At 41.3% G+C, this 24,662-nt stretch overlaps 1 protein-coding gene across 1 annotated transcript in view; it reads left to right on the forward strand.

Moving 5' to 3' along the window:
* Positions 1–24,662, forward strand: part of flt4 (fms related receptor tyrosine kinase 4) — a 65,033-nt gene that overhangs the window by 6,533 nt on the left and 33,838 nt on the right. Inside the window, exons 2-5 of the mRNA XM_055224790.1 lie at positions 18,412–18,508; positions 21,378–21,649; positions 23,962–24,095; positions 24,193–24,355. Of these exons, the coding sequence (XP_055080765.1) occupies positions 18,412–18,508; positions 21,378–21,649; positions 23,962–24,095; positions 24,193–24,355 (666 nt within the window). The remainder of the gene's footprint in view (positions 1–18,411; positions 18,509–21,377; positions 21,650–23,961; positions 24,096–24,192; positions 24,356–24,662) is intronic.

Here is a 24,662-nt window from a genome sequence, read left to right on the forward strand (position 1 = left end):
GGACTAATCTTAAAGCAGAAAATACTTCACTCGTTCGACGATGACCTACAAAAAGTGCCAAAGGGGAAGTGAGAGCGGGAGATTTGGTCCGACGCGAACAGGAAAGAGATTTAGAGAAGGACGAGGCGAGGAGAGTGGACACAAACTGGACTCAGAGTAAAAGAGACGTTACTTTGAAATAGTACTCGAGTAAAAGTGCAAAGTAGTGGTCCAAGAAATTACTCGGGGAAAGAGGAACTGTCACTGATGGAATGTAACAAAGTAAAAGTACAAATATGAGGTGTTTTTTTACTTTTACTTCACTACATTTGAGAGAGAGCAGTATCTGTACTTTCTACTCCACTACATTTTTCAACAAGACAAGTATTTTAGACCGACTGAAAAGGCCGAGGATTTATTTTTAACACGTTCATAATTTGAGCAAAACAAAAAAATATCCAAATAAAAAACACATCGAAAAAACTTCAGCTCAAATCTTTGTCAAAATCACTGCGTCTGACGCCTCATAAGACTCAAAACGTGTGTGAAATACTTTGACTTTTTGCTGTTTACGTGGATACTAATGGATACTTAAATACTTTTACTTGAGTATTTATTTACTCCAATATCTCAACTTTAATAAATAATGTTTTTTTCATGGGATAAAAGAATAAAAATGCAAAAAAACCAACAAATTATATCTGATTTGGAAGCATAAATGTTCAAAACTTGCCCGTTTACTCACAGCTGGAGTAATCAAAACTTTTACTCAAGCAGGAATAGAAGTACTGTGAGAAGTACAGTTTCTTTAAAGGATTACTCGAGTAAAAGTAACTGTAACCGAGTACTACCCACCTCTGCGGACAGTGTTTGACACATAGGAAGCTTGGCACAGATGGCTCATCACAGCAGCATCCTTAACTTTGACACCTCCTTTTTCGAGCAGGATGTTGGGATGCCAAACTCACACACACACACACACACACACACACCGCGGAGAGGACAGGGACGCTCCGAATGTCAACCTCTTCATAGTAACAATGAAATCAAAGCGGCGCGGCCCGTCTCCCCGTCGCCGGCCTCTCTCTTTAGCCTTGTGTGTGCGCGTGACACGGGAAGTTGGGTTTTATTCAGTTGGACGGGCTCGTTCTGCTGCGTGGCCTGCTGCCCTCCCTGTCTCTCTGTGGACACACACTTAAAACTGACCCGGCCTTGGCCTCGTTCCACGCGCTGCCAGTCAAAACCCGAGCCTCAAACCTGTCACCTGAAGTGCTCCCTGAAAAAAAACGTCACTGAAAACCGATGAATGCGTCCGCTATCTTCGCCTGAACTCCCAGCGAACTCCGCGTCTTCGCTAAAAGGTTTCATACAGAAAAAGTCTCGTCGGTTGAATGGGGTTTTTGACACCCGGGATGCATCCTTTGAGCCCGGCGATGACTCCCAAGAAAAGCTCTATTTGTTTACACAGCGCTCCTCGTTTCCTTTTCCCGTCATGTGGCCCGTCGGAGACAAAATGGCAGAAGAGCGAGGAAGCTGGAACGGCAACATCGATGTCTCCCTCGATGAAAAGGGGAAGTGGTTGGAGCGTGAACATGTACGGCAAAGAAAACAGGATATTTGCCTGAAATGGAAAGCAGTGTCTTTAGCATCGGCGCTAATGTGGCGTTGGTGGGAGCCTTTGAAGCGCTGCGCTCAAACCCGTGGCCCGTCACAACAGCGCCGTAACTGGCTTATACGGCTGAATGTAAACTGGACGCTTTTATGTCGCTGCCATAGGATACGGCTCAGATGTTATGAAATACAGTGGGGAATATTCACTCAACCATGACCAGGGCTGGAAAAAGTACTCAGCTTTGTTATTTAAGTAAAAGTACAGACAAAAAAGCAAAAAAATACTCAAGTACAACGACAAGTATCACATGGAAAACATCGACTTAAGTAAAAGTATTAAAGAACCTGTTTAAAAGTGTGCATAAAGAGTAAAAAATTGAAGTATTTCGTGCAGATTTTGACTTTTGTAAAGCTGCGAAAGTTGTAATTTTGATCAAGATTTGAGCTGAACTTTGCTCAACACAAACAATTAAATCTGTTGTTTTTTTTTCGAGCTGTTTTTATCTGTAGATTTTTGTTTTGCTCAAATTAAGAACGTGTTAAAAATAAACCTTCAGCCTTTTCAGCAGGTCTCAGATAATAAGAAAAAATACTTTTGCTTTTCAGTCTTGTTCAAAAACTGATCTCAAATGTAGTGAAGTATAAGTAAAAGTAAAGTACAGATGCCTAAAAGTACAGTACTTTACTTCTTTTCCACCACTGCCCACGACTCACCAATATGAACGAGAAATCTTACCATGGGTTTGACTGCTTTTATTCCAGTTTCATACACAATATCTTGTTTTAAAGACAGATAAAAAAGTTAAAGTATTGAGTTGTTGAACATAAAGTTGCTGTTTAATCTTCCAAACAAGCACATTCTGTAATATTTCTGCAGGTTAATGGGTCGTTTTACAGTCCGTTAGTTTTGGTGCGTCACTGGAACGTCAACTGTTTCCATGAAATGTTTCCAAAAATATGTTTTAGCACTTGAACATTTCTGGTTGATGATGCAAAACATCAGTGTTGTTATTTAAGATGTTCACTTGAGTAGAAATAAGTAATGAGTTGTGTGTTAATTATCCTTGCTCGTCACACTGTTGATGAAGAGGACCATATACAGTCTAAACGGACATATCCCTCTTTAAATTTCCACTTTCTTACTTCTTCTATTTTGCAGAAAACTTGTCATTTTAGGGTCAACTCATAAATCATCAAACTGGCCATTTAGAATAAGGGCTTTGTACAGCCGCAGCTGAGTAAGGGTTTCTGGAAGTTATTTTACAGCTACATCAATTTTAGTTCATCCAAGGATCAGCAAATATCTCATGTCATTGAGGCTGTTACACAATGTTTTTCATTTATGCATAAGGTTTAGAGTCGGATCCTGAGGCCGTGGCGTTATTATAAACACAGCAGTAAACATGTGGAAGGAAGAAAACAAGTTTGTCCCAAAACTTGTACAAGTGAATGTCAAACAAAGGACGTTTTTACTAAAGAAGCACCAACAGGGCTTTTTCAGTTTCAAAACCGAGACCAGTGCTTTGGCTTTAAGGATCTGCCTGAAAATGGTCTTTTATTCTCAAAACACAGTTAACGTAGAAAATGGATCCAGTTGAGTTATAACTGCTGTAAATGTGAGTGACCACAGAACAGCTTTTCGAAGTTCAAACATGAATCTGAAATGTCTCATCGTTTTAGGACACACTGCACAAGAATAAACTCTGCACTTTTTGGACGTGTTTGGGGAGGGTCACTTTGCCGTCGCTAGGTGCACATATGAGCATCACGTACAAAAAAACCCACACAATCCAATGTATTTTTGACGCACGGCTTTGGTTTTGTGGAGTTTCGTGGAGTTTTTCAGTGAGTTTAGGGCCTTAAACTGAAGAGCTGTTCCTGTGCGATTCCTGGTCGTACGTTGCGTAGATGCGGCGCGTCTGTGCTGTCACTGCTTTGGTGTAAACGGAGGCTAATGCCAGACCGGAGTGAGTGTTTACTTGTGAAGTTGACAGTTGTGTTGGAGGTGCGAGTGATGACAGAGGAGCTGAGAGGAGATGCTGTTGTCACACATATCTCTCTCACTGTCACATTTAAACAAACACAAGGCCCGGGCCGTCTTGTTTCCCCTGGCACGGCAGCTGGTCCACATTACTCCAGTCCAGGAATGAACAGAGTCTTCCAACAACTGACAAATGACAACTCAGCTCAACTCAAGTGTCAGTATTTCACAAGGACGTGCTCAGCCGACTGTTTCCTCGTCAAACTTCTGCCAATAAAATGCGAGCGACGGCCTCATCTTCAGAAATTATTCAAGTCAAATTTTGTTTGTTTGCAATAGCCTCCAGAGATTCTTGTTTGGATGCGAGCGACGAGTCTAATCATAATTTATAAAGCCATCCGAGGCACAATTGGGGTTGTCAGGCTGCGTTGAAAGAGCATGTGTCTCTCTGAGGAGCTGAACTCGTGGCCCGTTGCGCTGCGGCAGAGGAGGGGAGTGAACAACACGGGTAAAACACTGACATTTATCTTTGTAGCTTAAAGTGTGAGGTTGTTAGACGCCGGTTGTAGCTGTGGTCGTCCAAAGCAGCTTTCTTATCGGGGCAGAACCAGCTGGAATGCATGGGAAAAGAGTGAGATTTTTCTGGCCCGGTGCCTTCACTCACATTGGGTAGGTGCTTGTGTACGAGCCAGTCGCACTCATTGTATAGGGCAGAATAACACTGTCTGTCAACTGTGCAGAGCGACGGTGTCTATACAGTCGCAGGGAAATGTATTTTAGTTGGAGAGCTTTCAGGATCGCAGCTGTAGCGTTTAGGAATGGAACCGGCGTGGATAGAATGGGCCGTGTTTTATGCCTTTTTCTTTTGCATTTGGTTTTTGGCTCTGAAATGTCTGTCTATGTATAAAAAAAATATTCATGTTGCACGGATTCAGGAAAGTAATTATGTTTAGCCAAAACAAGTTCTGGTGGACAGGAGGAAAGAGGTGTCTGAAGACTGAACACAGATTATTACATGAGTAGAGTGTGTGTGTGTGTGTGTGTGTGTGTGTGTGTGTGTGTGTGTGTGCATTGATGGAGGGGGGAGGGGCTAAGGGGAGTAGTTAAGGCGAGTTTATTTGTACAGCACAATGTGTACACAAAGTAATTCAAAGTGCTTTACAGAATAACAAAGACGTTAAAATCACAATAAAACAAATCAAAACATAAATAACCATCATAAAGTGAATATTAAAACTTAAGAGGCAGAATAAAACTCTTTGAGTCGCAGCAGAAAAACAGAACCATTTGAGTCTGGATTTAAACATGGTCAAAGTCGAGGTCTGTGTCACGTCTTCAGGAAGAATGTTCAAGGTTTTAACTGCAGAAAACTGAAACACTGATTCAACATGTTTAGACCTGGTTTAGTCCTGGTTTAGTCCTGGTTTAGTCCCGGTTTAGTCCCAGTTTAGTCCCATTTTAGTCCTAGTTTAGTCCTGGTTTAGACTTGGTTTAGTCCTGGTTTAGTCCCGGCTTAGTCCCGGCTTAGACCTGGTTTAGACTTGGTTTAGTCCCGGTTTAGCCCTGGTTTAGCCCTGGTTTAGTCCTGGTTTAGTCCTGGTTTAGTCCTGGTTTAGTCCTGGTCTAGTCCTGGTCTAGTCCTGGTTTAGTCCTGGTTTAGTCCTGGTCTAGTCCTTGTTTAGTCCTGGTTTAGTCCTGGTCTAGTCCTGGTCTACTCCTCCACTCTCAGTTGTGTCACTTGTTTTTTATCCACACTCTTCTCACTGTGTTGACGTCACACTCGCTCCGTCCTCTTCTTCTTCTTCTTCTTTACACAGTCTGTGTTTTCATCACATTTAAAGCTCCACTCTGCTGTATTTCCTTTTAAACTAAACCCTCCTGTCGCTCCCACACTCTGTGCATTAGTTTATTCTCAAAAACAAAAGCATTATCTGCGGTCACACGGTGCTCGGGCTTCACTAATAACATCTTCCTGACATTACTGACCTTTCTTCTTCTTCTTCTTCTTCTTTGTAAATGGCAGCCAGTGCGACAAAAGCATCATATTCCTGTTGTTGTTGTTACTCTCTCGATAAACACATTCTGCTGCTAAGTTATTAAACCGTGAACACTCAACTCAAAGCCGTATTCACTGTGTAGTTGTAATAATATTTTCTTCTTATACAGTAAAAGGTCAGTTCGTTTTTATAACCTGAGTGTTCTGAGGAGCGGGCAGCCGGACAAGTTCCCTGCCCATTTACATTACAGAAACGCTGACTGACCTCTACGAGTAAAAGTGCTGGCCAGGACCCTGTACGAGACACAGCGCTCCGAGTATTGGCTGTTCAATGCGTATTAAGATAAATGGCATCAGGCATGGCGACGCACACGGCTGTCACGGTGCACGAGGATCCCAAAAGGTCACCCCCCGCCCGATGTGTTTATTATAGGCCCAGATATCACTCACGGGCTGCGGTGAACTCAGCTGTTTGTTTGTCTTTTCTGTTTCTTTACACTAGTGGCTGTGTTTGGTAATTACACCTGACAGTACGACATACATCTGATAATGGGATGATCTGTGGGAGAAGAAGTGCAGTACTCCACCGTGTTATTGAAGTAAAAGGGCAAAAATAAATAAGTAAAACGGTTCAAAACTGTGCCGAGTGAAAAGTCAAAGTATTTCGTGTTGGTTTTGAGTCTTACAAAGCTTCAAATGTGGTGATTTTGATTTGATTTTTGAGGATTTGAAGTAAATTTTGTTCATCGTCAACAACTGAAACAATACTTTTATTTTGTTGCTGTAAAAAATAAACCTTCAGCCTTTTCCCCAGGTCTTAAAATATAATTAAAAATACTTTTACTTTTCAGTCCTGCTCAAAAATGTAGTGGAGTAAAAAGTACAGATACTGCTCTCAAATGTAGTGAAGTAAAAGTAAAAAGTATCCGCTGTAAAAATGACTTAAGTACAGTACAGATACGTAAAATGTGTACTTTACTACTTGTACTTCGCCACTGGGGATGATACACAGGTCTGTCACTATCACTTCATGTAAAAAAAGTCAGATTTGCGCTGCAGAAAGTTGAATAAATAACTTCTATGTCCTTCTAACGATACTGTATATTAAAAAGTAGTTTACTGTGATTCTCCTGCTTTGTGTCAGTGGCAAAAAGTAGTTTAAATATTATCGTTTATATCGCAATATTTGTCTGTAGTTACATGGTAAAGTACTGCGATGTTTTGTTTATGGTTTTAGAAAAGTAACTGCATCATAACTGTACCGGGATTGAAGTACAGTTACTCAAAATGTGTACTTGAATACGCATTTCAGTACAAATATTGAGTGACTTCCCAACGCTGCCCCCTGCTGTCTGCTGCGGCGTCACGATCAGGAAACGTCGACTCTGACTTGATATATTACGTCCATATGGGTTGTATGTTGACAAGCACTTTTTAAGCACGTTGGCCCCTCGTACAGTGCGGTTCGGTGAGGCCCCCTGCGGACCTCGTGCGGACCTCATCCATCTGCTGCGGCGGGCGTTTTGGCCTTTAGCCACGTGAAGGCCGGCCAAAAGTTTAGGAAGGTGTGAAACATGAATGTCAAATAAAAGTGGCTTCATTATTACAGCCCGAAAGGTCGAGAAAGGGTCAGGACGATTCACTTTAGAATGAGCGCGATAATGGAGCTGAGCAACCTGGGAAAATGTGCGATTGTAATTAGATTTTTGATTTATATTTTAAAGAAGAACTACTGTGCTCGTGTTTATAGTTATAATCTGTAATTTGCACATTTCAAATCATAATATTCATCTAAAACGACTTAATAAAAGAAAAAACTGCGTGTTAGAAAACTGCAGTGTCCAATGGGAGCTGATGTCGCCGTAAACGCCATCACAACAAAGCGCCGTGGAGATGTCGGCGCCCCCTATGGACAGCTGCACGTCACGCTAACGACCGGCGGTGGTGAAAACGGGGATTTAAATAAGCGATTAAAGTTTGCTCAAACATGAATCACCCCAAAAATAACTCCGGGTGAGTAAATTCTGAAGGAAATAACTACAACAGGCATGTCCAAACTGTGGTCCTGGGGCCAAATGCGGCCCGCAGACCAATTTTTCTCGGCCGTCAAGCTTCCAGATGAATTGGCCCATATTACCTTATACAGTACTTTTTACTGGACATTTCTGAAAATCTACTTTAACAAACCCTTATCAAATATTTAATCTGTCCCATTGAGGATGTGAGCGTGAATAAAGGTCTAGTGGTTCAGTCTAACTTGTAATAATAATGCAGATTTGAAGTATTCACTGTATTCGTGACCAGTCGATGGCCCTAAATCGGCCCTCGGCTTTGTCTGAGTTTTTATATGAGGCCCTTAGTGAGAAAAGTTTGGACACCCCTGATCTAGAAGACGATTAAAAGCTCTGAAAAGTCCATTTTGTAGAGTAGATCTGCTTTAAATAATAAGATTCTGTTCAAAGTTCACATTTTAAACTTGCGCAGGAGAATGGACAAAAAGACTAAAACATGAGGAGCTGGAGGAAGTGTCTGGGGTGTGGGAAATCTGGGAGTCCTCACTTAGACAGCTGCTCCTTCAATCTGTCCTGGGATAAGCTGAACAAAATGGACAGACTAAACTATAACTGACAAACTCTAAAAGAATAACGTGTATTTCAGATTAGTTTTCAGGCAGAATAAGACGTTTAGATGTTTTGTTGTTTGTGGAGGAAATTACGGGACTTAAAAAATAGCAGTTTTGCATTTTGCTAATTATGTCCATTCAAATTATGATTTAGATTAGATTGGATTTCATCTTCTGGCCCTATAAGGTAACTTTTCTTTACACTTTTTTTTATAAACCCCTTGTTTTATCAGGAAACGAGCGCTTAGTAACACTGTCAATCAAACCTGTTGCTAACGCTAACAGGAGCGACCTCGGGGAAAGAAGGCGCCGGATTTGTCTGTTATTAATGTTCATATCTTGATTTACAGACACAATAGTGAAATAAAAACAGCAGGATCATGTAGAGGGTTAATACGAACATTTAAGACCGAAATGACGAGTCTGACAGCAACAGAAAAAGTGTAAAGTGAATTGGAAAAGCGTCAACGGAGCTGGAAATGCGCCCATGATCACTTCCTGTTTGGAACGCGGCAGCTAACAGGCTAGCAGGATCATGTAGAGCGGGTTAATACGAACATTTAAGAACAAAATGACGAGTTAGCGGCAGTTACAGAGAGAGGGGACGCGTTTTTTCTTACGTAAAGTGAATTAAAGTTAGAGTCACGGCTAGCAGGTTAGCTACGTCCATTTATATGTACAGTCTATCGTACTGGATTACACAAAAACAGTAAAAATAGACGTCCTTAGTCGTTCGGAGCCATGTCACAAAAAGGACATGAAATCTGACATGAAGAGACACGAGTAACGTCGCGCGCTCCAGCCCCAAACTCGTCTTATAATGAGAAAACCCAACACTTGCCCCGCAGACCTGTCTCAAAGCAAATCAGTTTGAATCATCTCGGAGACGCTGCGTTGCTCCGCGCTACGCCACACACCTCCACAAATGAGTCAGTCAATCTTACCGTAGACGCGTCACGTGACCCAAAATCCCCGCGTTCCTCTCCCTACAGGTGCAACCCGAGCCCCGCTCCCTCCGACTCCATCTGTCCTGACATTTCACATGGATTCACAATTTGCTTGCTGTCCGTCAACGCGCGATTACTGAAGCGATTGTGCAAGAGGCGTCCATCAAGTATTTAACCTCGGAAGCTCATCACTCACGGCGGACATCCTTCAGACAGGGGCGAAGCAGATTACGCTACATTCGTCTGCTTGACACGTTCTGGCCCATTTTCCCCAAACAGCCCGACTTAGAAATGCATGGCTGGTCAGATTGTTTATGCAAAAGAGTTCTCCAGGTTCTCACATCAACCGGAGACAGTAAAAGAATCGTAATTTTTCTTAATCAACGCTACGGTAAAGCGCAGTTGTCAGTGTTGAGGTAGAGCCGCGGAGAACTAGCCACCCCGTCAAACGCTCAGTGGCGATCGGCTGATACGTTTTGGTTTTTTTTCATGACCGATGCCGATACCGTTTAGTTAGAACGCAGAGCAACTAGTGACCAATAAGCTCCGCCCACAGACTGCGTAAAGAAGTGGACTGAGTGAGTGTGACGTCACCCACGGCGTTCAGCTCCAGTCAAATGCGGCTAATCGAGGATAGCAGTTGTAGCGGCTAATTTGGGGTAGACTTCCATATTTTGAAGTCCAACCGAGGGTATCATAGCAACGTAACAGCCAATACGGAGCGAGGAACCTGTTGCTAACGCTAGTAGGAGCAACCTCGGGGAAAGAAGGCGCTTGATTTGTCTGTTTTTAATGGTCATGTCTTGATTTACGGACACACTAGCGAAATAAAAACAGCAGGATCATGTAGAGCGGGTTAATACGAACATTTAAGACTGAAATGACGAGTCTGACAGCAGCAGAAAAAGTGTAAAGTGAATTGGAAAAGAGTCAACGGAGCTGGAAATGCGCCCATGATCACTTCCTGTTTGGAACGCGGCGGCTAACAGGTTAGCTACGTCCACTCTATGGATCTGCTTATATTTTTTGGCCAATATATAGGCCAGATTTTGATTATTTTCCCCGTATTTTATCGTTTGAATTCATTACAAACTCATCCACTTCCATCTTTTAACACAAACTGGACAAAAGAGCAAAGTGTCGTCTTCATCGTGTTCAAATAAATGATAAATCGTCACATTTTTATAGCGCTTTTCCGCATTCATCTGTGGGAGCTGGAGTCGTCAACCTGATGTATTTCCTATCTCTAATTTATATATTACCCATCATATAATACCAAAATTGAAAAAAAGTTGATAAATTTCTAGTTTAAAGGTCAACTGTGTGACTTTCCTGGGAGGACGTCCGCCAAATGCTCACCTTCGTGGAGATGTTATTTCTTTTCCTGGAATGTTACAAAGCACGGCATTAAACGTATCTCCGCCAGGCCAAAAGCATCTCCATGACCTCAAACTGACCGTGGACTCTACTCTCCACTCTCAAATAAGTTGCACGGTGCATCTTTAAATACAGATACGCGGGGGTCGAGGACGTACTTCGAAAACATACGTGTCTGTTGATCGTTATAAGGATTTGTCCAGGGAGAAGCGTTGATAAAAAATGAGTACACTCGCCCGGTCCATTCGGCTAATGCTTGGAATTTTCTAGGTTAAGGCTGACCTGCATTATTCCGACCTACGGAGAGCACAGGGTCTGCAGACTGCACCTACTGAATACATGATCTTGACCTGGATGCCTGAAGAAAAGAAGTGACTGAACAAGTGATTTCTTTCATACATTGCAATGTTTAAATATTTATGTCAATGGGAAAAAGCCTGGATATACGCCTGATTCATATTGCAAAAGGAATTCTCACCTTTATAATGAAAAATAGCTCAGCTGGTTCTTACTTTAGACTGTATAAACCGTGCTCCAAATACAAAGTGATCACGGGCGAGCTTCTGATTCACTTTACATAAGAAAACTGCGTCCGTCTCTCTCGAACTGCTGCTGTCAGACTCGTCGTTTTGATCGTAAAACGTTCCTATTACAGTTGTCCCTCACCATATCGAGGTCTCAATGCGTTCAGACGAATTTACATAAACGTTGGATCTCAGTGTGACTCTGAAGTGCTGCACGTTTGCAATTTGTTTTCTCCACCGACAAAACCCACAATGTCGATGAAACGTTCTGCACCGACAAAGACGCCTACGAAGGTTTGAACTTTGAGAGAGTTTAAACGAGAGAGAAACGTGAGAAAATGTTAACGCCTGTGTGAGAAAAGTGTATAAAGTGTGTGGTGAGGGGTTTTACAGACAAAAACATAGAGAATAATTAAAAATAAAGCTGATACTTCACAAATTTCAGACAGTCGCTCCAAAGTCACATTACATTTTGATTTAATTTTTGATCAGTCCAAACCTTATGGAATATTCCACGTGACGCAAAAACACCTCCATGGAGACAAACTATTAGCACGTCCAGTCTCCACGGTGCTTTTAAGGACACGTATATAAATCCTCCTGAGACTCAAGCTCTTGCAGGACATTATTCGCAAAAACTATTAAGTGCTTGAACACATACATTGTAAAAAACTAAATTAGAAACAATTGTGCCTCTAGGATCAATGTGTCTCATTTGTGCTGCTGACAGGAGCAGGAAGATATATGCCTTTAAATAAAAATTAAAATAAAATAAAAAAAAAATTTATAAAATAAATTAAAATACAATAAAATAAATAAAATAAAAAAATAAAAGAATAAAAATACAAAAATATAAAATCAAATAAAAAAATAATAAATTAAAATACAATAAAAAATCAAAAAAAAAAAAATCAAATCAAATAAAAAAAAAAATAATAATAATAATAATACATATTCTAAACTCTTAGAAATATTCAAAATTGAACATGTTCTTGTTGCTGTTCTTCTAAAAAATTTGCACTGTGGCCTAAACAACCCAAAAGGTGCTGTCCACAGATGAGGACACCAGGTCTCAGGAGGTTAAGCTGATATCAACAAAGGTGTTTTAAAATGTGACGTTCTGCCGTATTTCGCAGATTTCGAGGGACAACTGTAACCCGCTCTACATGATCCTGGTGTTTTTATTTCGCTATTGTGTCTGTAAATCAAAATATGAACATTAATAACAGACAAATCCGGCGCCTTCTTTCCCCGAGGTCGCTCCCGTTAGTGTTAGCAACAGGTTTGATTGACAGCGTTGCTAAGCGTCCGCTCCCTGCTAAACCAGTGGTGTTAACTTGAACAGCCTCGCTCCTGATTGGACTTTTGGTTGCTATGATACTCCAAATTCGCCGCTATAACCGCTAGCCTTGATGACGACACACTTAGTCCACTTCTTTATTCAGTCTGTGGTTCTTACTTAACTCTTTCTCTCTGGTTTATCTCGCGTGAGGCTTTGTTTTTGTGTTTCCATGGCACTGCCCTCATGTTTACTCGAGGCGCTGGCGTGAGAGTGCGGGACAGGAGCTGTGGACAGGTTCACATCTGGACTCACACAATATGCGGAGAGAACGGGACATTTCCTTTGGGACAGTGTTAAAGGGCAGAAAAGTAGGGACAGGAACGGCACGCTGGGAGTCGTTCATGCAGCTTTTCCTTTAAAGATGCTTGTTTTGTGTCAGTGTGATTAGAGCAGCTCGTGAACCGCTACTCGCCTCTAAGTTATGTTCAATCTGTCAAACTTTATTGTTCCCAAGTGAGAAAAGTATGGTACGGAAGCCCAGAGTAGACAAAGAAGAAAAAAAAAAAAAGTTTAAGCTGTTACTTGTTAGTTATTTTATTCTTTTTTTTCTTGCAGTTTGAGCTTGCAGGGCTTTTTTGCACTGACAGCTCAATAAATAAATAAAATAAAATAGAAAAAGACAAGATTTTTTATTTGTCAAGAAAAAAGCAAACAAAAATACAAGAAAAAAATGCTGTTGGTGCAAAAAAAAAAAAAAAAAAAAGACGACAAACTTTTTTGAGTTGTCAAAAAAAACAAAAAAAAAACAAGAAAAAACATTAGCTGTTGGTGCAAAAAAACACACAAAAAAAAAAAACCCAAACAAACATTTTTGGGTGTTTTTTTTTAGCTGTCGTTGTGTTAAAAAAAAAGACAAGATACAAGATTTTTTTTTTTTTTGCTGTCGTTGTGTTAAAAAAAAAGACAAGATACAAGATTTTTTTTGAGCTGTTGTTGCAAAAATATATATATATAAATTGGAGCTCATGTTGGAGGAGGAAAAAAAGCCGGTTGGCATTTTGCTCTTGGACTTTGAAGGCCGATATGCTAATACGCTAAAACTGATATTTGCACTTTATACTGAGTAATTTTAGAATGATTTTGAGCTGTATCTTTCACAAGTATAAGACAAATAGACGATTAGACGGATTACACAGATATATGGGAAAAGAAAACAAAGTATGTACATTTAAAGTGGAAAATCACAGTATATTGTTTAAAGAAAGAGTCTCAAGTCTATGTATCGTATCAAAATGAGGTTTAAAATTTCAGTATCATGACAACACTTTATGGGGCACAAGGAAATTAACTGTATGTACTTTCAAACCCAAACAAGTTTCGACAATAGCCTTGGATTTAAAAGTTGAAAATGACTTTATTTTGAAAAATGCTTCTTAAAATCTGCGCTTCTTTTGTTACCAGGAAATGTCAGCGTGTCCTTTCAGTGTTTATTGTTAGTAAAATTAAACTGTTTGCAGATCTCCCAAGGATCTCCAGCTCTGTGTAAATGGATTTTCTCTCTAAACAAGATTAAAATATTTACAACACGCTCACCTTGCTTTTGTGCAGACTCGTTAGTGCTTAGTTTGTATCTACAATGAGTCATTAAAGTTATTTATTCAAGCCTCTACAGCTTTGTTTTGGAAATGTCCATCAAAAAGAGGGTCTCGGGGATAATCGGCGGCAGGTGTGGGGTTTAAAAAGCGGAGAAAATGCAATCAAACTGTAACTGGTGCATTGTTACTGTAAAATGTATAACTGCAGATGATATCAACACAAAAATCTGATCACAACAGCTCAAATCTAACCGTAGAACATGAAAAACAACAAAAAGTTCCTCTTGACTAGTACTACATAGACCTGGGACGATTATCATGGCTAAAATAATTGCGATTAACGATTATATCACGATTAAAGTTGTTACGGATATGAATAATTACAACTTTAACAGAAAATATTATGGATACGCAAGGCCGTCGACTGAAATTTGGAGGCCCAGAGCTATAAGCCTCATTTGTCCCCCTGTAATACAAATTAATTGGAAGAGGGTCCAATTCTGGGCCCCCTAAGACCCTGGGCCCCCGGACAACAGACCCCTTTGTCCCGAACCATAAGTTGATATAGTGTTTACCGTGACAGGCCAAGACTAGACGAGCAAAATCAAATGTAAACAGAGTCTGGAGAGTCTTATTCCATAGAAGTTCGTGAGGACTGTTGTGTTATGTGTTAATTTGCAGTTTTATGTGAAAAGTTCCATTTGAAAAAGTTATCGGAAGCTTGTCGTTTACTCTTAGTCCAGTGATTTTTTTCAAGCGCCAACTGTATTTTATTGCTGTTAAACGTCCCGTATTACACAAAATAGACTTTTATGAGCTTTAACCTCCTGAGACCTGGTGTCCTCATCTGTGGACAGCACATTTTGGGTTGTTTAGGCCACAGTGCAAATTTTTAGAAGAACAGCAACAAGATTATGTTCAATTTTGAATATTTCTAAGAGTTAAGAATATTTATTTATTTATTTTTATTTTTTATTTATTTTTATTTAATTTGATTTTTTTAATTATTTTTTATTTAATTTGATTTTTTTATTGTATTTTAATTTATTTTTTATTTTATTTATTTTTATTTTATTTATTTTTATTTTATTTTGTATTTTAAATTTATTTAAATTTATTTAATTTATTTCTTTATTTTTATTTTATTTTATTTTATTTTTATTTAAAGGCATACGTCTTCCTGCTCCTGTCAGCAGCACAAATGAGACACATTGATCCTAGAGCCACAATTGTTTCTCATTTTGTTTTTTACAATGTCTGTGTTCAAGCTCTTAATAGTTTTTGCAAATAAAGTCCTGCAAGAGCTCGAGTCTCAGGAGGTTATTCCGTGTTATAATGCTGTTACCTCCTCCAAAACAGACCTGGACTTGTGTTTTCTTTCATTTCCATGTTTGATCAACCCTTTATCATTAGTCTGTCTACATCTCCAAACCTCAAAACGCTCTGTTCCACCTTGTGATGTCATGAAAACCACAGCTCCACAGCTCAAATCTAATCGTAGAACAGGAAAAATGACAGAAAGTCCCCAGGATTATGATTGTTCCATCTCACATATATTGAACCGTAAGTGGAGACAGTGTTCCAAGTCTATACGAGCAAAAACAAACGTGTACAGAGTCTGGAGCGAGAGGACGAGATGTCTATAAGAGCCTAATGATGTGTGGATGCTCCTCCGTGTTCCATCACAAACACATTAACTTGTTTATCACTAAAACGTAAGACTTATGCTGGGTCCTGCTGCCATGTTTAGGAGAAAATATACTGTCTAAAGAAACGATTTTATTTATTTATTTTCATGTTTGGTGTCGAAATAATCATGAGAGGAACAAACTCATCATTTAAGATCTTGTATTGCTCTTTACCTTCATTGTTAATCTTTATTTCAGGCAGGTATACGTAGAATGCAGCGGTCTGATTCTGGCATCTGATATTGTCGCCGATACTAAACCATTTGTTCGATCAAATATTGACTTCCAAATATCGGTTCAGTCGATATCCTGGTTGGAGATATTAAGTTATGTCATGAGACTCGGGGTAAAAGTTTGACAGAGTTTATTACAATCAAGGAAATGTGAATATTGATTGACGGAGGAGGTAGTGGAGAGCTGGGTCGGAGGCGGAGGTGTTCGTACCGGTCGTGGAGAGCTGGGTCGGAGGCGGAGGTGTTCGTACCGGTCGCGGAGAGCTGGGTCGGGGGCGGAGGTGTTCGTACCGGTCGCGGAGAGCTGGGTCGGGGGCGGAGGTGTTCGTACCGGTCGCGGAGAGCTGGGTCGGGGGCGGAGGTGTTCGTACCGGTCGCGGAGAGCTGGGTCGGGGGCGGAGGTGTTCGTACCGGTCGCGGAGAGCTGGGTCGGGGGCGGAGGTGTTCGTACCGGTCGCGGAGAGCTGGGTCGGAGGCGGAGGTGTTCGTACCGGTCGCGGAGAGCTGGGTCGGAGGCGGAGGTGTTCGTACCGGTCGGGGAGAGCTGGGTCGGAGGCGGAGGTGTTCGTACCGGTCGTGGAGAGCTGGGTCGGAGGCGGAGGTGTTCGTACCAGTTGTGGAGAGCTGGGTCGGAGGCGGAGGTGTTCGTACCGGTCGCGGAGAGCTGGGTTGGAGGCGGAGGTGCAGGGTGGGTTCGAAAAACTGGATCACGGAGGAAACGCTGATGAATAAACTGGAGGGTGACACGACGATCCTGAGTCTCTTTGAACTCTAGAGGTGGAGGCTTGATTGCGAATCGACAGCAGGTGTGTTGTGGGCGGTGCCAGAGTCTCCGCCCAGATCCAGGTCAGGACAAAGAAAGGAGGGGGGGAAAACAGCACAGAACGCACAAAAACACACTAAAAACACACTAAAAACACATTAAAAACCCTAATCCTGACACATAGTTGGTCCAGAATGTCTCATAATCAGGTGCAGTGGCAGACATTTTTGGTTGGAGCACCAAAGGGGGCGCTATTTACCATGTTTGCATTGCTGTTGCTGCTGATTTTTAAAAGCTAATATTGAATTCTTGTTTTATTGGAGTCTCATTTTGAACAAGAGAAAATTGGATGTGCTGTGAAAGTGGGACAAACATTTTTAGGGCGAAGCTATAATTGACTAGAAGAAGCTAGGGCCCCCTCGAGCCCCCCACCCGGCGCCGCCCCTGCTCGTAATATCAAATTAAATTTACACAAAGCTGTTCTATTGTTACTTGACCGAAAATAACAGCTGCATAACACATTTGGATCAGTTTTGTGTTATTTTATTCTATTTTTTTCACACAAACATGCTACAAAAATAGAAACGTTGACGTGTGTATAGGGAAAGGTCACATTTGTGAACTACAGGGCCATTGCAAGATAGGGCCAACACTTAATTTAGCCTCTCATTGAACTAAGGAATTGTGTTGTAGCATTTCAGTAGGTCAGTAGGTGAAGAAAAGAATATAAGTGATAATATTGAACTAAATTATACCATTATATCACCTCAAAAAGAAAATTATTAACATTACTTACTTACGTAGACTTAAATAGACAATTTGCCTCTATAATGAGCCGTGGAAGCTATTTATTCAACCTTCTTCAGCTAAAATCTAATCATATTACACAAGATTTCCAAAAGTTCCCCGTTAGTCCAAAGAAAACATCGCCTTGATAATAAATATTGACCCCAAATATTATTCCTCCGTCACTTTTAGAGCGATGCGTCGATACAGTAATTATCTCGATTAGACCTTTTCCTCCTGTCACATTCTTCCTGATCCACGGTGACGACGGGGAGAAGTCGTGCTGAGAATATAAATCATACAAGTGGGCGTGCGGAGTTATAAGTGCTAATAAGATCCAGAGGGAGGAGTGGGTTAGTGAGAATATCTGACACACACTGGACGAGTCAAGCCTCTGCCGGTAAACGGACACGTCTCCTCAAATGGTTTTCTGTTTAAATATCAGGGTTAAAGACGTGTTATTCCGTAAGAAGTTCATGAGGACTGTTGTTTTGTCTGTTAATTTGCAGCTCTAAGTGAAAAGTTCCATTTGAAAAAGTCATCGGAAGCTTGTCGTTTACTCTTAGCGTAGTGATATTTTCAAAACCAACTGTATTTTACTGTTGTTAAAGGGTTTATATGACACAAAATGGACTTTTTTTGAGCTTTAAGACATGTTTTAAAGCTGTTTATCTTCTCGAAAACACACCTGGAGTTGTCTGGCTACACCTCCAAACCTCAAAATGCTCTGTTCCACCTTGTGATGTCATGCAGCTCCTTTTACCATTAATTAAGCAGCGATCGATCGGCAATTCCAGGGTTGAAACTATCCAAATGATGGTGTTTGGAAGGTGTATGGAGTTTAAAAACACACTGGAGCACATCTCTTCTCGATAAAAATCCGCTACACTTCATTCTCAGACTAAAACAACATCTTTTTGGCAGCTTTTCAAACGGAATTTATCTGTTTTTCGCTTTTTAAACTCTTCAAACCTGTCATGAATATTCGCATCTTTAAAAACTGTCAGCTTATTCTGTGTTTTTCAGGTTTGGTGATTGGATTTTCGATACTTCCACCCTCCCTCGACGTCCCCAAAGACGACCTCGTGATCCCTGTTTATGAAACGCTCCGAATAACATGCAGGTAAGTCGTTGTAATGCAGACGGGTTTGATCAGGTGAGATGGGGCACTCGACAGCTGCTGGAGAGATACTTGATAATTGGTTTAACAGCCATTCAAAGGTGTGGTTTTAAGCTGTTTATAGAAAGAGATTTGAAAATTAGGGTTGAACGATTTGGGAAAAGTATCTAACTAAGCTGCCGTTCACTGTGATTATCGTAAACACATCCAGAAGCTTAAAGGTCCTTTATTACACAAAATGGACTCTTGTGAGGTTTAAGTCGTGTTCTAATGCTGTTTCCTCCTCAAAAAACAGACCTGGAGTTGTGTTTTGTCATTTGTTTTGTTTGAGTAACGCTTTATTATTCGTCTGTCTACATCTCCAAAGCTCAAAATGGTCTGTTCCACCTTGTGATGTCATGAAGTGGTAGTTTTCACGTTAATAGTTACCGTAAATTTCCAACTATAACCCGCGACTTTTTTTCCCCTACGCTTTGAACCCCGCGGCCTATACAACCATGCGGCTAATTTATAGATTTTTACTGGCTAACGGCCACCAGGGGGAGCTCTCTAGCAGTAAACGCAAAAGTGAGACAGCCAGATTATGCGCTGAAGAATAGACTAGTTTTGATTTTGAGCTGTTATTTTGCGCATCATGTCACGTCCTCATCATGGAAAACACACGAAGAAATGCAAATGACGCAGCGTTTAAGGTAAAGGCAACAGATCTGTCCATCAAAGAAGGAAATAGAGCCACTGCATATAAGTTTGGCATCAATGAATCGATGGTGGAGGTGGCAGCAGGAAGAGCTTTGTGCCGATTTTCAGGCACAGTTTGAAAAAAAGCGTGTCTTAAATTAAAACAAAAAAACAAAAAACTTTCTGTGTAAATATCTCATGTTACAACATATTTGTAACATGTGGCTTATATTCAAGTGCAGCTTATATATGTACAAAGTTTATTTTCTTTTTAAATTTAGCTGGTGCGGCTTATGTTCATGTGCGCTCAATAGTCCAAAATGTACTGTACTTTTTATCTTTAGTTCAGTAGAGATCGGCAATTCCAGGCCTGAAATGATCCAAATGATTCTAAAAATGAAGGTGTGTGGAGTTTAAAAACACAGTGGAGCACTTCCTGTATCACCACATGATGACATCACAAGGTGGAACAGAGTGTTTTCAGTTTGAAAGAAGAACTAAAGAAGCCTAAATATGTTTTTGTTTTTTTGTTTTTTTTTTGTGGTAAACATGTGTGAATGAAATAAAAAAACACAACTCTAGGTCTGTTTGTGATGAGGAAACAACATTAGAAAGAAGGAAATAGAGCCACTGCACGTACGTTTGGCCTCAAAGAAGGAAATAGAGCCACTATTATAGATCAGAAACAGTGTAATTCAGGCCCTTTAAGCTGTTCACAGACACAGATTTGTAGATTTGAATTAGTTTAATTAGACTTCCACGCACTGCAAATATTGTAAACAGATCCAGAAACACACATCCAGAAGCTTAACACATGAAAGACTGAAATATAACCAATAAATCCTCAAAAATCCTTCCAGAGTCCAGTCGACAGCACCGTTTCCCTTCTGTCTTTCATATCCCTGTTTTTCATTCATCATAAAGCACATCGTCGGAAACCTTGGAAAAAAAAAAAAACCTAAACTAAAGAAGATGGCGTCTGCTTAAAAACTGAAAACAAAGCCGTCATTGTCTTAGCCTCATCCCGTGTCATAACTGATTAAAACAACGGTCTTTTATTCTGGTGAAATCTTTGCTGAGCGCTGCCAAGCCGTCGATCACTCGGCTGTTTGCTTTGTGGTACTTAAGCCCGCTGTCTTTGGAAGGATCCTGATTGTTTTGGACCCGCTGCAGCCTCCCCTACTTTATTTTTTTGCAAAGAGAGTCACTAATCTCACGTAATTTTCTGCCATCACTATTTGGCGTGTCTATAATGCGGACGTTTAAACAGGGGCAGGTGGTGAAAGTGCAGCTCTCGGATTTCAGACGGACATTATGATTTTTGCTGGAGCTGCCGTGGGGTTCACATGGCAACCTGTAACTGAGTTTATATGATGGGTAATGGGCAGCGTCTGTCCCCTGCAGACCATAATACCGTCTCTACGCGGGGACTTTTGACATAAGCTTTCACATCAGAAAAATGTTCGCTGTTTTTATCAGTCTGGGCTCACGTTCAAAAGGCCACGAGACACTTTCTTGGGCCAAATTGAATTGTAAACGTCAAATGAAAGCTAATGAAAAGCTCTGTCCATTTCCGACGTGTGACAAAAATATTCGTAATGGGTTTGAAAAATGACTTGAAATGAGCGTGGCTAAATGTGGCACCCCACGTCATTTTATGTGGCCCACAACAAGATAAATTAAAAGGTTTGACTGTCTTAAAATGTCAGTTTATCAGGAGATACAGGAGATTTTTACATCTATGGAAATGTATATGTAATATTTGTAACTCGAATAAGAAATAAACACAGAGACAGTTAATGAACAAGTTAAAAAAGTAGTTTATTTGCATTACATGTGGCCCTGTAATAAGTGAACTTTTAATGAAATAAGTGTCATGTTCTGTCCTTACACTGGTTTTGGTTGATATCGGGAATCGGTACAGACTTAAAGCTAAAGTATCGATATCGGTATTGGAACCTCTAAATCAGTTTGTAAATCAGTTTTCACCTTTCTTGCAAAGTTACTGGGATGTAAAGGTGCACGCTGTGACTTTTCTGATGTCTGTCACCTGATTATTGTCATAAAGAAGTTATTTCTTTGTCTGGGATGTTCATGGAGGCCCAGAAAAGTTACAGAATGCACCTTTAAGGCCTCCTTATTCTCACTACTATCTACCTTTAAGTCTCTGTTTTACATTTTCGATCACGTGCAGAGGAGAGCGGACACTGGCGTGGGCGTGGCCGGATCAGACTCTGGTGGCGCAGGAGTTGAACGCACGTCAGGCGCAAGAACCGCCCTCCGGCGCCCCCCAGAGGCAGGCGGTGGTCAGCGAGTGCGAGGGTCACCCGGGACATCCCTACTGCAAGAGACTGGTCCTGAGTGGCGCCCAGGCCAAAGACACGGGGTACTACCGCTGCTACTACACCAACGTCAAAGCCATCATCGACGGGACGACAGCGGTCAGTGTGTACGCCTTCATCAGAGGTCAGTCCCACGCATTTACACTGCTCAATACTCATCAATGTAAACAAACTGAGCGGATTTAGTAAAAAATACTTCATCAGACTCACAGGCCTGTTATTTTCATCAAGACATCGACTTATAGTTCAGGATATGAAGCTGGAACAGTATATTTGCGCCTCAGTATTTATCTTTTGTACTTTTTCTTTGCAAAAGTGGGGAGATTTTGGGAGATTCTCAAAGTATTCCTTCCTCTGTTCCATTTTGGGTGTTTTTGTTGTAATACGGTAAGATCTGAGCTGTGGACGGGTGAATAAGTCCATTTGATATTGGTACATTCTGCTGTTTATCTGTTGGAGCTCATGACTTTTAATGAAACAGTCTATTTAAAATGTTTTACTGGGATGATCCTGCATTATTTAAATCTTAATTAGTGACATAAACTAGTTTCAATATTATCGTTTATTGTGATATTTCTCTGTAGCGGTATATCAAGCTTCAAAGTGTGTTCTCCTAACAGGTCTACTCACAGAACAGTTGGCTCTGAAGGACAAAACATGATTTATCTTGAATCGTCTTGTGTCTTTTCCTGCTTTAGGTGTTGTATTTCACAAATGGAAGCCGAGGTGGAGCATTACAAAAACATTTGAATGTCAAAATGAGTGATTTTGTAGAACAGAAGTGCCTTTTCGTTACATCTCTCCTCTGTCGACAATCACAGCTTCAACAGAAACAGCTGAAACAAAGGTTTGTCTGTAGCTTTAGAGCATCGATTAGACAAATGCACAATCCCTTTTCCCAAAGCCATAGATCTGCGTGCACATACAGCTGCTCCGTCTGACAGGACACTGTGTCCCATGCTCCAAACTTTGTTTATGTCTTTAGTATAAATGTCTCTGGGGAGTTTTGAGCCGTTTTCAGTCTAAATGAAACTTGTGAAACTGCAGTTATCGATCTCCCGTCTTTGTGCAACCACACTTTAATTTCTTTCTCAACTTTATTGGAGTCTTTACAAGATGGCAGCAAAACAGGAACCAAAACTGCTTTGTCTGACTATTACTTCAGAATCAAAGCAGCTATGATATTATTCCCTCACTCAGCCCGGCGACAGCCTCAGAAGATTAATGCTTCAAACATCTTTTTGATTTTCACATTTGTAATATTCTGAGAAGCAGGGCTTAGTTTTATTCATCTTATCCTGCTCATTTTATAAATTAGTTTTTACACTTTTTTCCCAGAGCAACACTTTTGGATTCACTCGTTTATTTCAATTTGAACATTAAAAAATATCCCAACTTTACTTTTGGTCTGAGAGAATCCCCCTGTCAAATCAAAAGTGCAGTGAGGCGGTGCGGCTCTGTGCTCTGGGTCAATCCGGCTGCACGGTTTATTCAAGTGGACTCATTATCTCTTTGACGTGTTGCCAAAATAGTTTGCACACGTCACAGCGGGGTCTGATCAGAAGTGGGCCTGTGGTGCAGCTAAACCGGAGCGACGGAGGGGAGGACGAGGGGGAGGAGCGGCGCCGGGCAGGACCCCTCTGGATTACACACTCCCACAGACAATCTCACGTCCCGGATGCGCCTCGGGCCTGACGACTCCAGTCCTCTGCAAATTCTCATATTTCAGCTGTAGTGATTTATTGTGACGAACTTAAATTGAAGAAGGCTGTGTATTATTCCTGTCACCTGTGCGTATTCAGACCACCTCCAGCTAGACATATTTGCTCTCTCTGTGGATGAGATTGTTTGGCTTACAGCAGTTTGAAGTGATAGCTGGGAGAGTGTTGCTGTAAGGAAAACACCAGGGGGCTTATCAATGGGGGAATAATAAATAAGAGGAGAAGCGAGCGGCTTGTGTGTGAACATTCATCACTGGCTGCCTTACAAAAGTCAGTTATATCGACTGGGAGCCTGAAGATAAGCAGTTTTGTAATGGTCTGTGGGAATATTGCAGATAACAGCTGCAACGTGAATAGGAGCCACATTAGCCGCGACGCTTCCCATAGCCCAGCTGAGAGCGGCAGGTGATTGTGCAGAGGATAAAACGCGGTGCTATGTTTTCAGCTGCAGATAGCTCGAGCCAAACACCACAGAAAAGATTAAACCAGGTCTGTCTACTTACGGGGCAGATGTCCAACAGCATTTGAAAACGATCTGCTGAGAGCTGTTCTGCGGATTGTGATCACGAGTATTGTGTTCTGAAATGGTTATGATCTGAGGCTCATTACAGGAGACATCTGGGGGGGGTTCGGCGCGGGGAGTTGGCTCCGCTGACACCGCACATGGTCCACGAGCTGGTTTCTAAAGCTGTATTTTTTTTTTTTTTGCGTTCAGACCCGGAGCAGCCCTTCCTCATGAGACCCGGTCAAAGCTCTGAACTGGAGACCTTATTAATCAGCGGCCCGTCCACTCACGTCACTGTGCCGTGTGTCGTGACCGTCCCCGATCTCAACGTGACCCTCCACTCGGTTTGTGCCTCTTAACTGTTTGGTCACATGACTCTCTCTAAGCGGGGCCCATCAGGAGACTGACAGATCATTATATCATTTCTGTGCGTCTCTGTAGTATCCCACCCCTCTGCAGAAAGCTGACATGAAGTGGAACAACAAACTGGGCTGGACAGTTCCCAGACACGTGGTGGACAACCCCATGGTGCTCGGAGTCATGTGTGTGGCTACGCTGAACGGCAAAGAATACCAATCCGTCAACTACCTTTTCCATACGGCTGGTGAGTGTATTTCCTTTGCATACAGAGCTATTTTAACACAAATATTGTTTTATAAAAGACGCATTTTCAGGCTAGTGTGTCCAGATAGATGAGTCATTATGTCCAGCGTGTTTACTTCGCACTGCACCTTGAAAAATGTTTTAAACCAACAACAACCAGGAAACAAAACACCATTTCTTTGAAGCCAAACACAGGTTTTTTAGGGTCACACAATGCCCACACATCACCTTCTCCTCCGAGTCCTCACATAAAGCCAGAGAACATGAAGTGCAAGAGAAAATAAATGCCATGAAAAGTACAGGGTCAT

Source organism: Periophthalmus magnuspinnatus, chromosome 10 (genome assembly GCF_009829125.3).
Source record: "Periophthalmus magnuspinnatus isolate fPerMag1 chromosome 10, fPerMag1.2.pri, whole genome shotgun sequence".
NCBI lineage: Eukaryota > Metazoa > Chordata > Actinopteri > Gobiiformes > Gobiidae > Periophthalmus > Periophthalmus magnuspinnatus.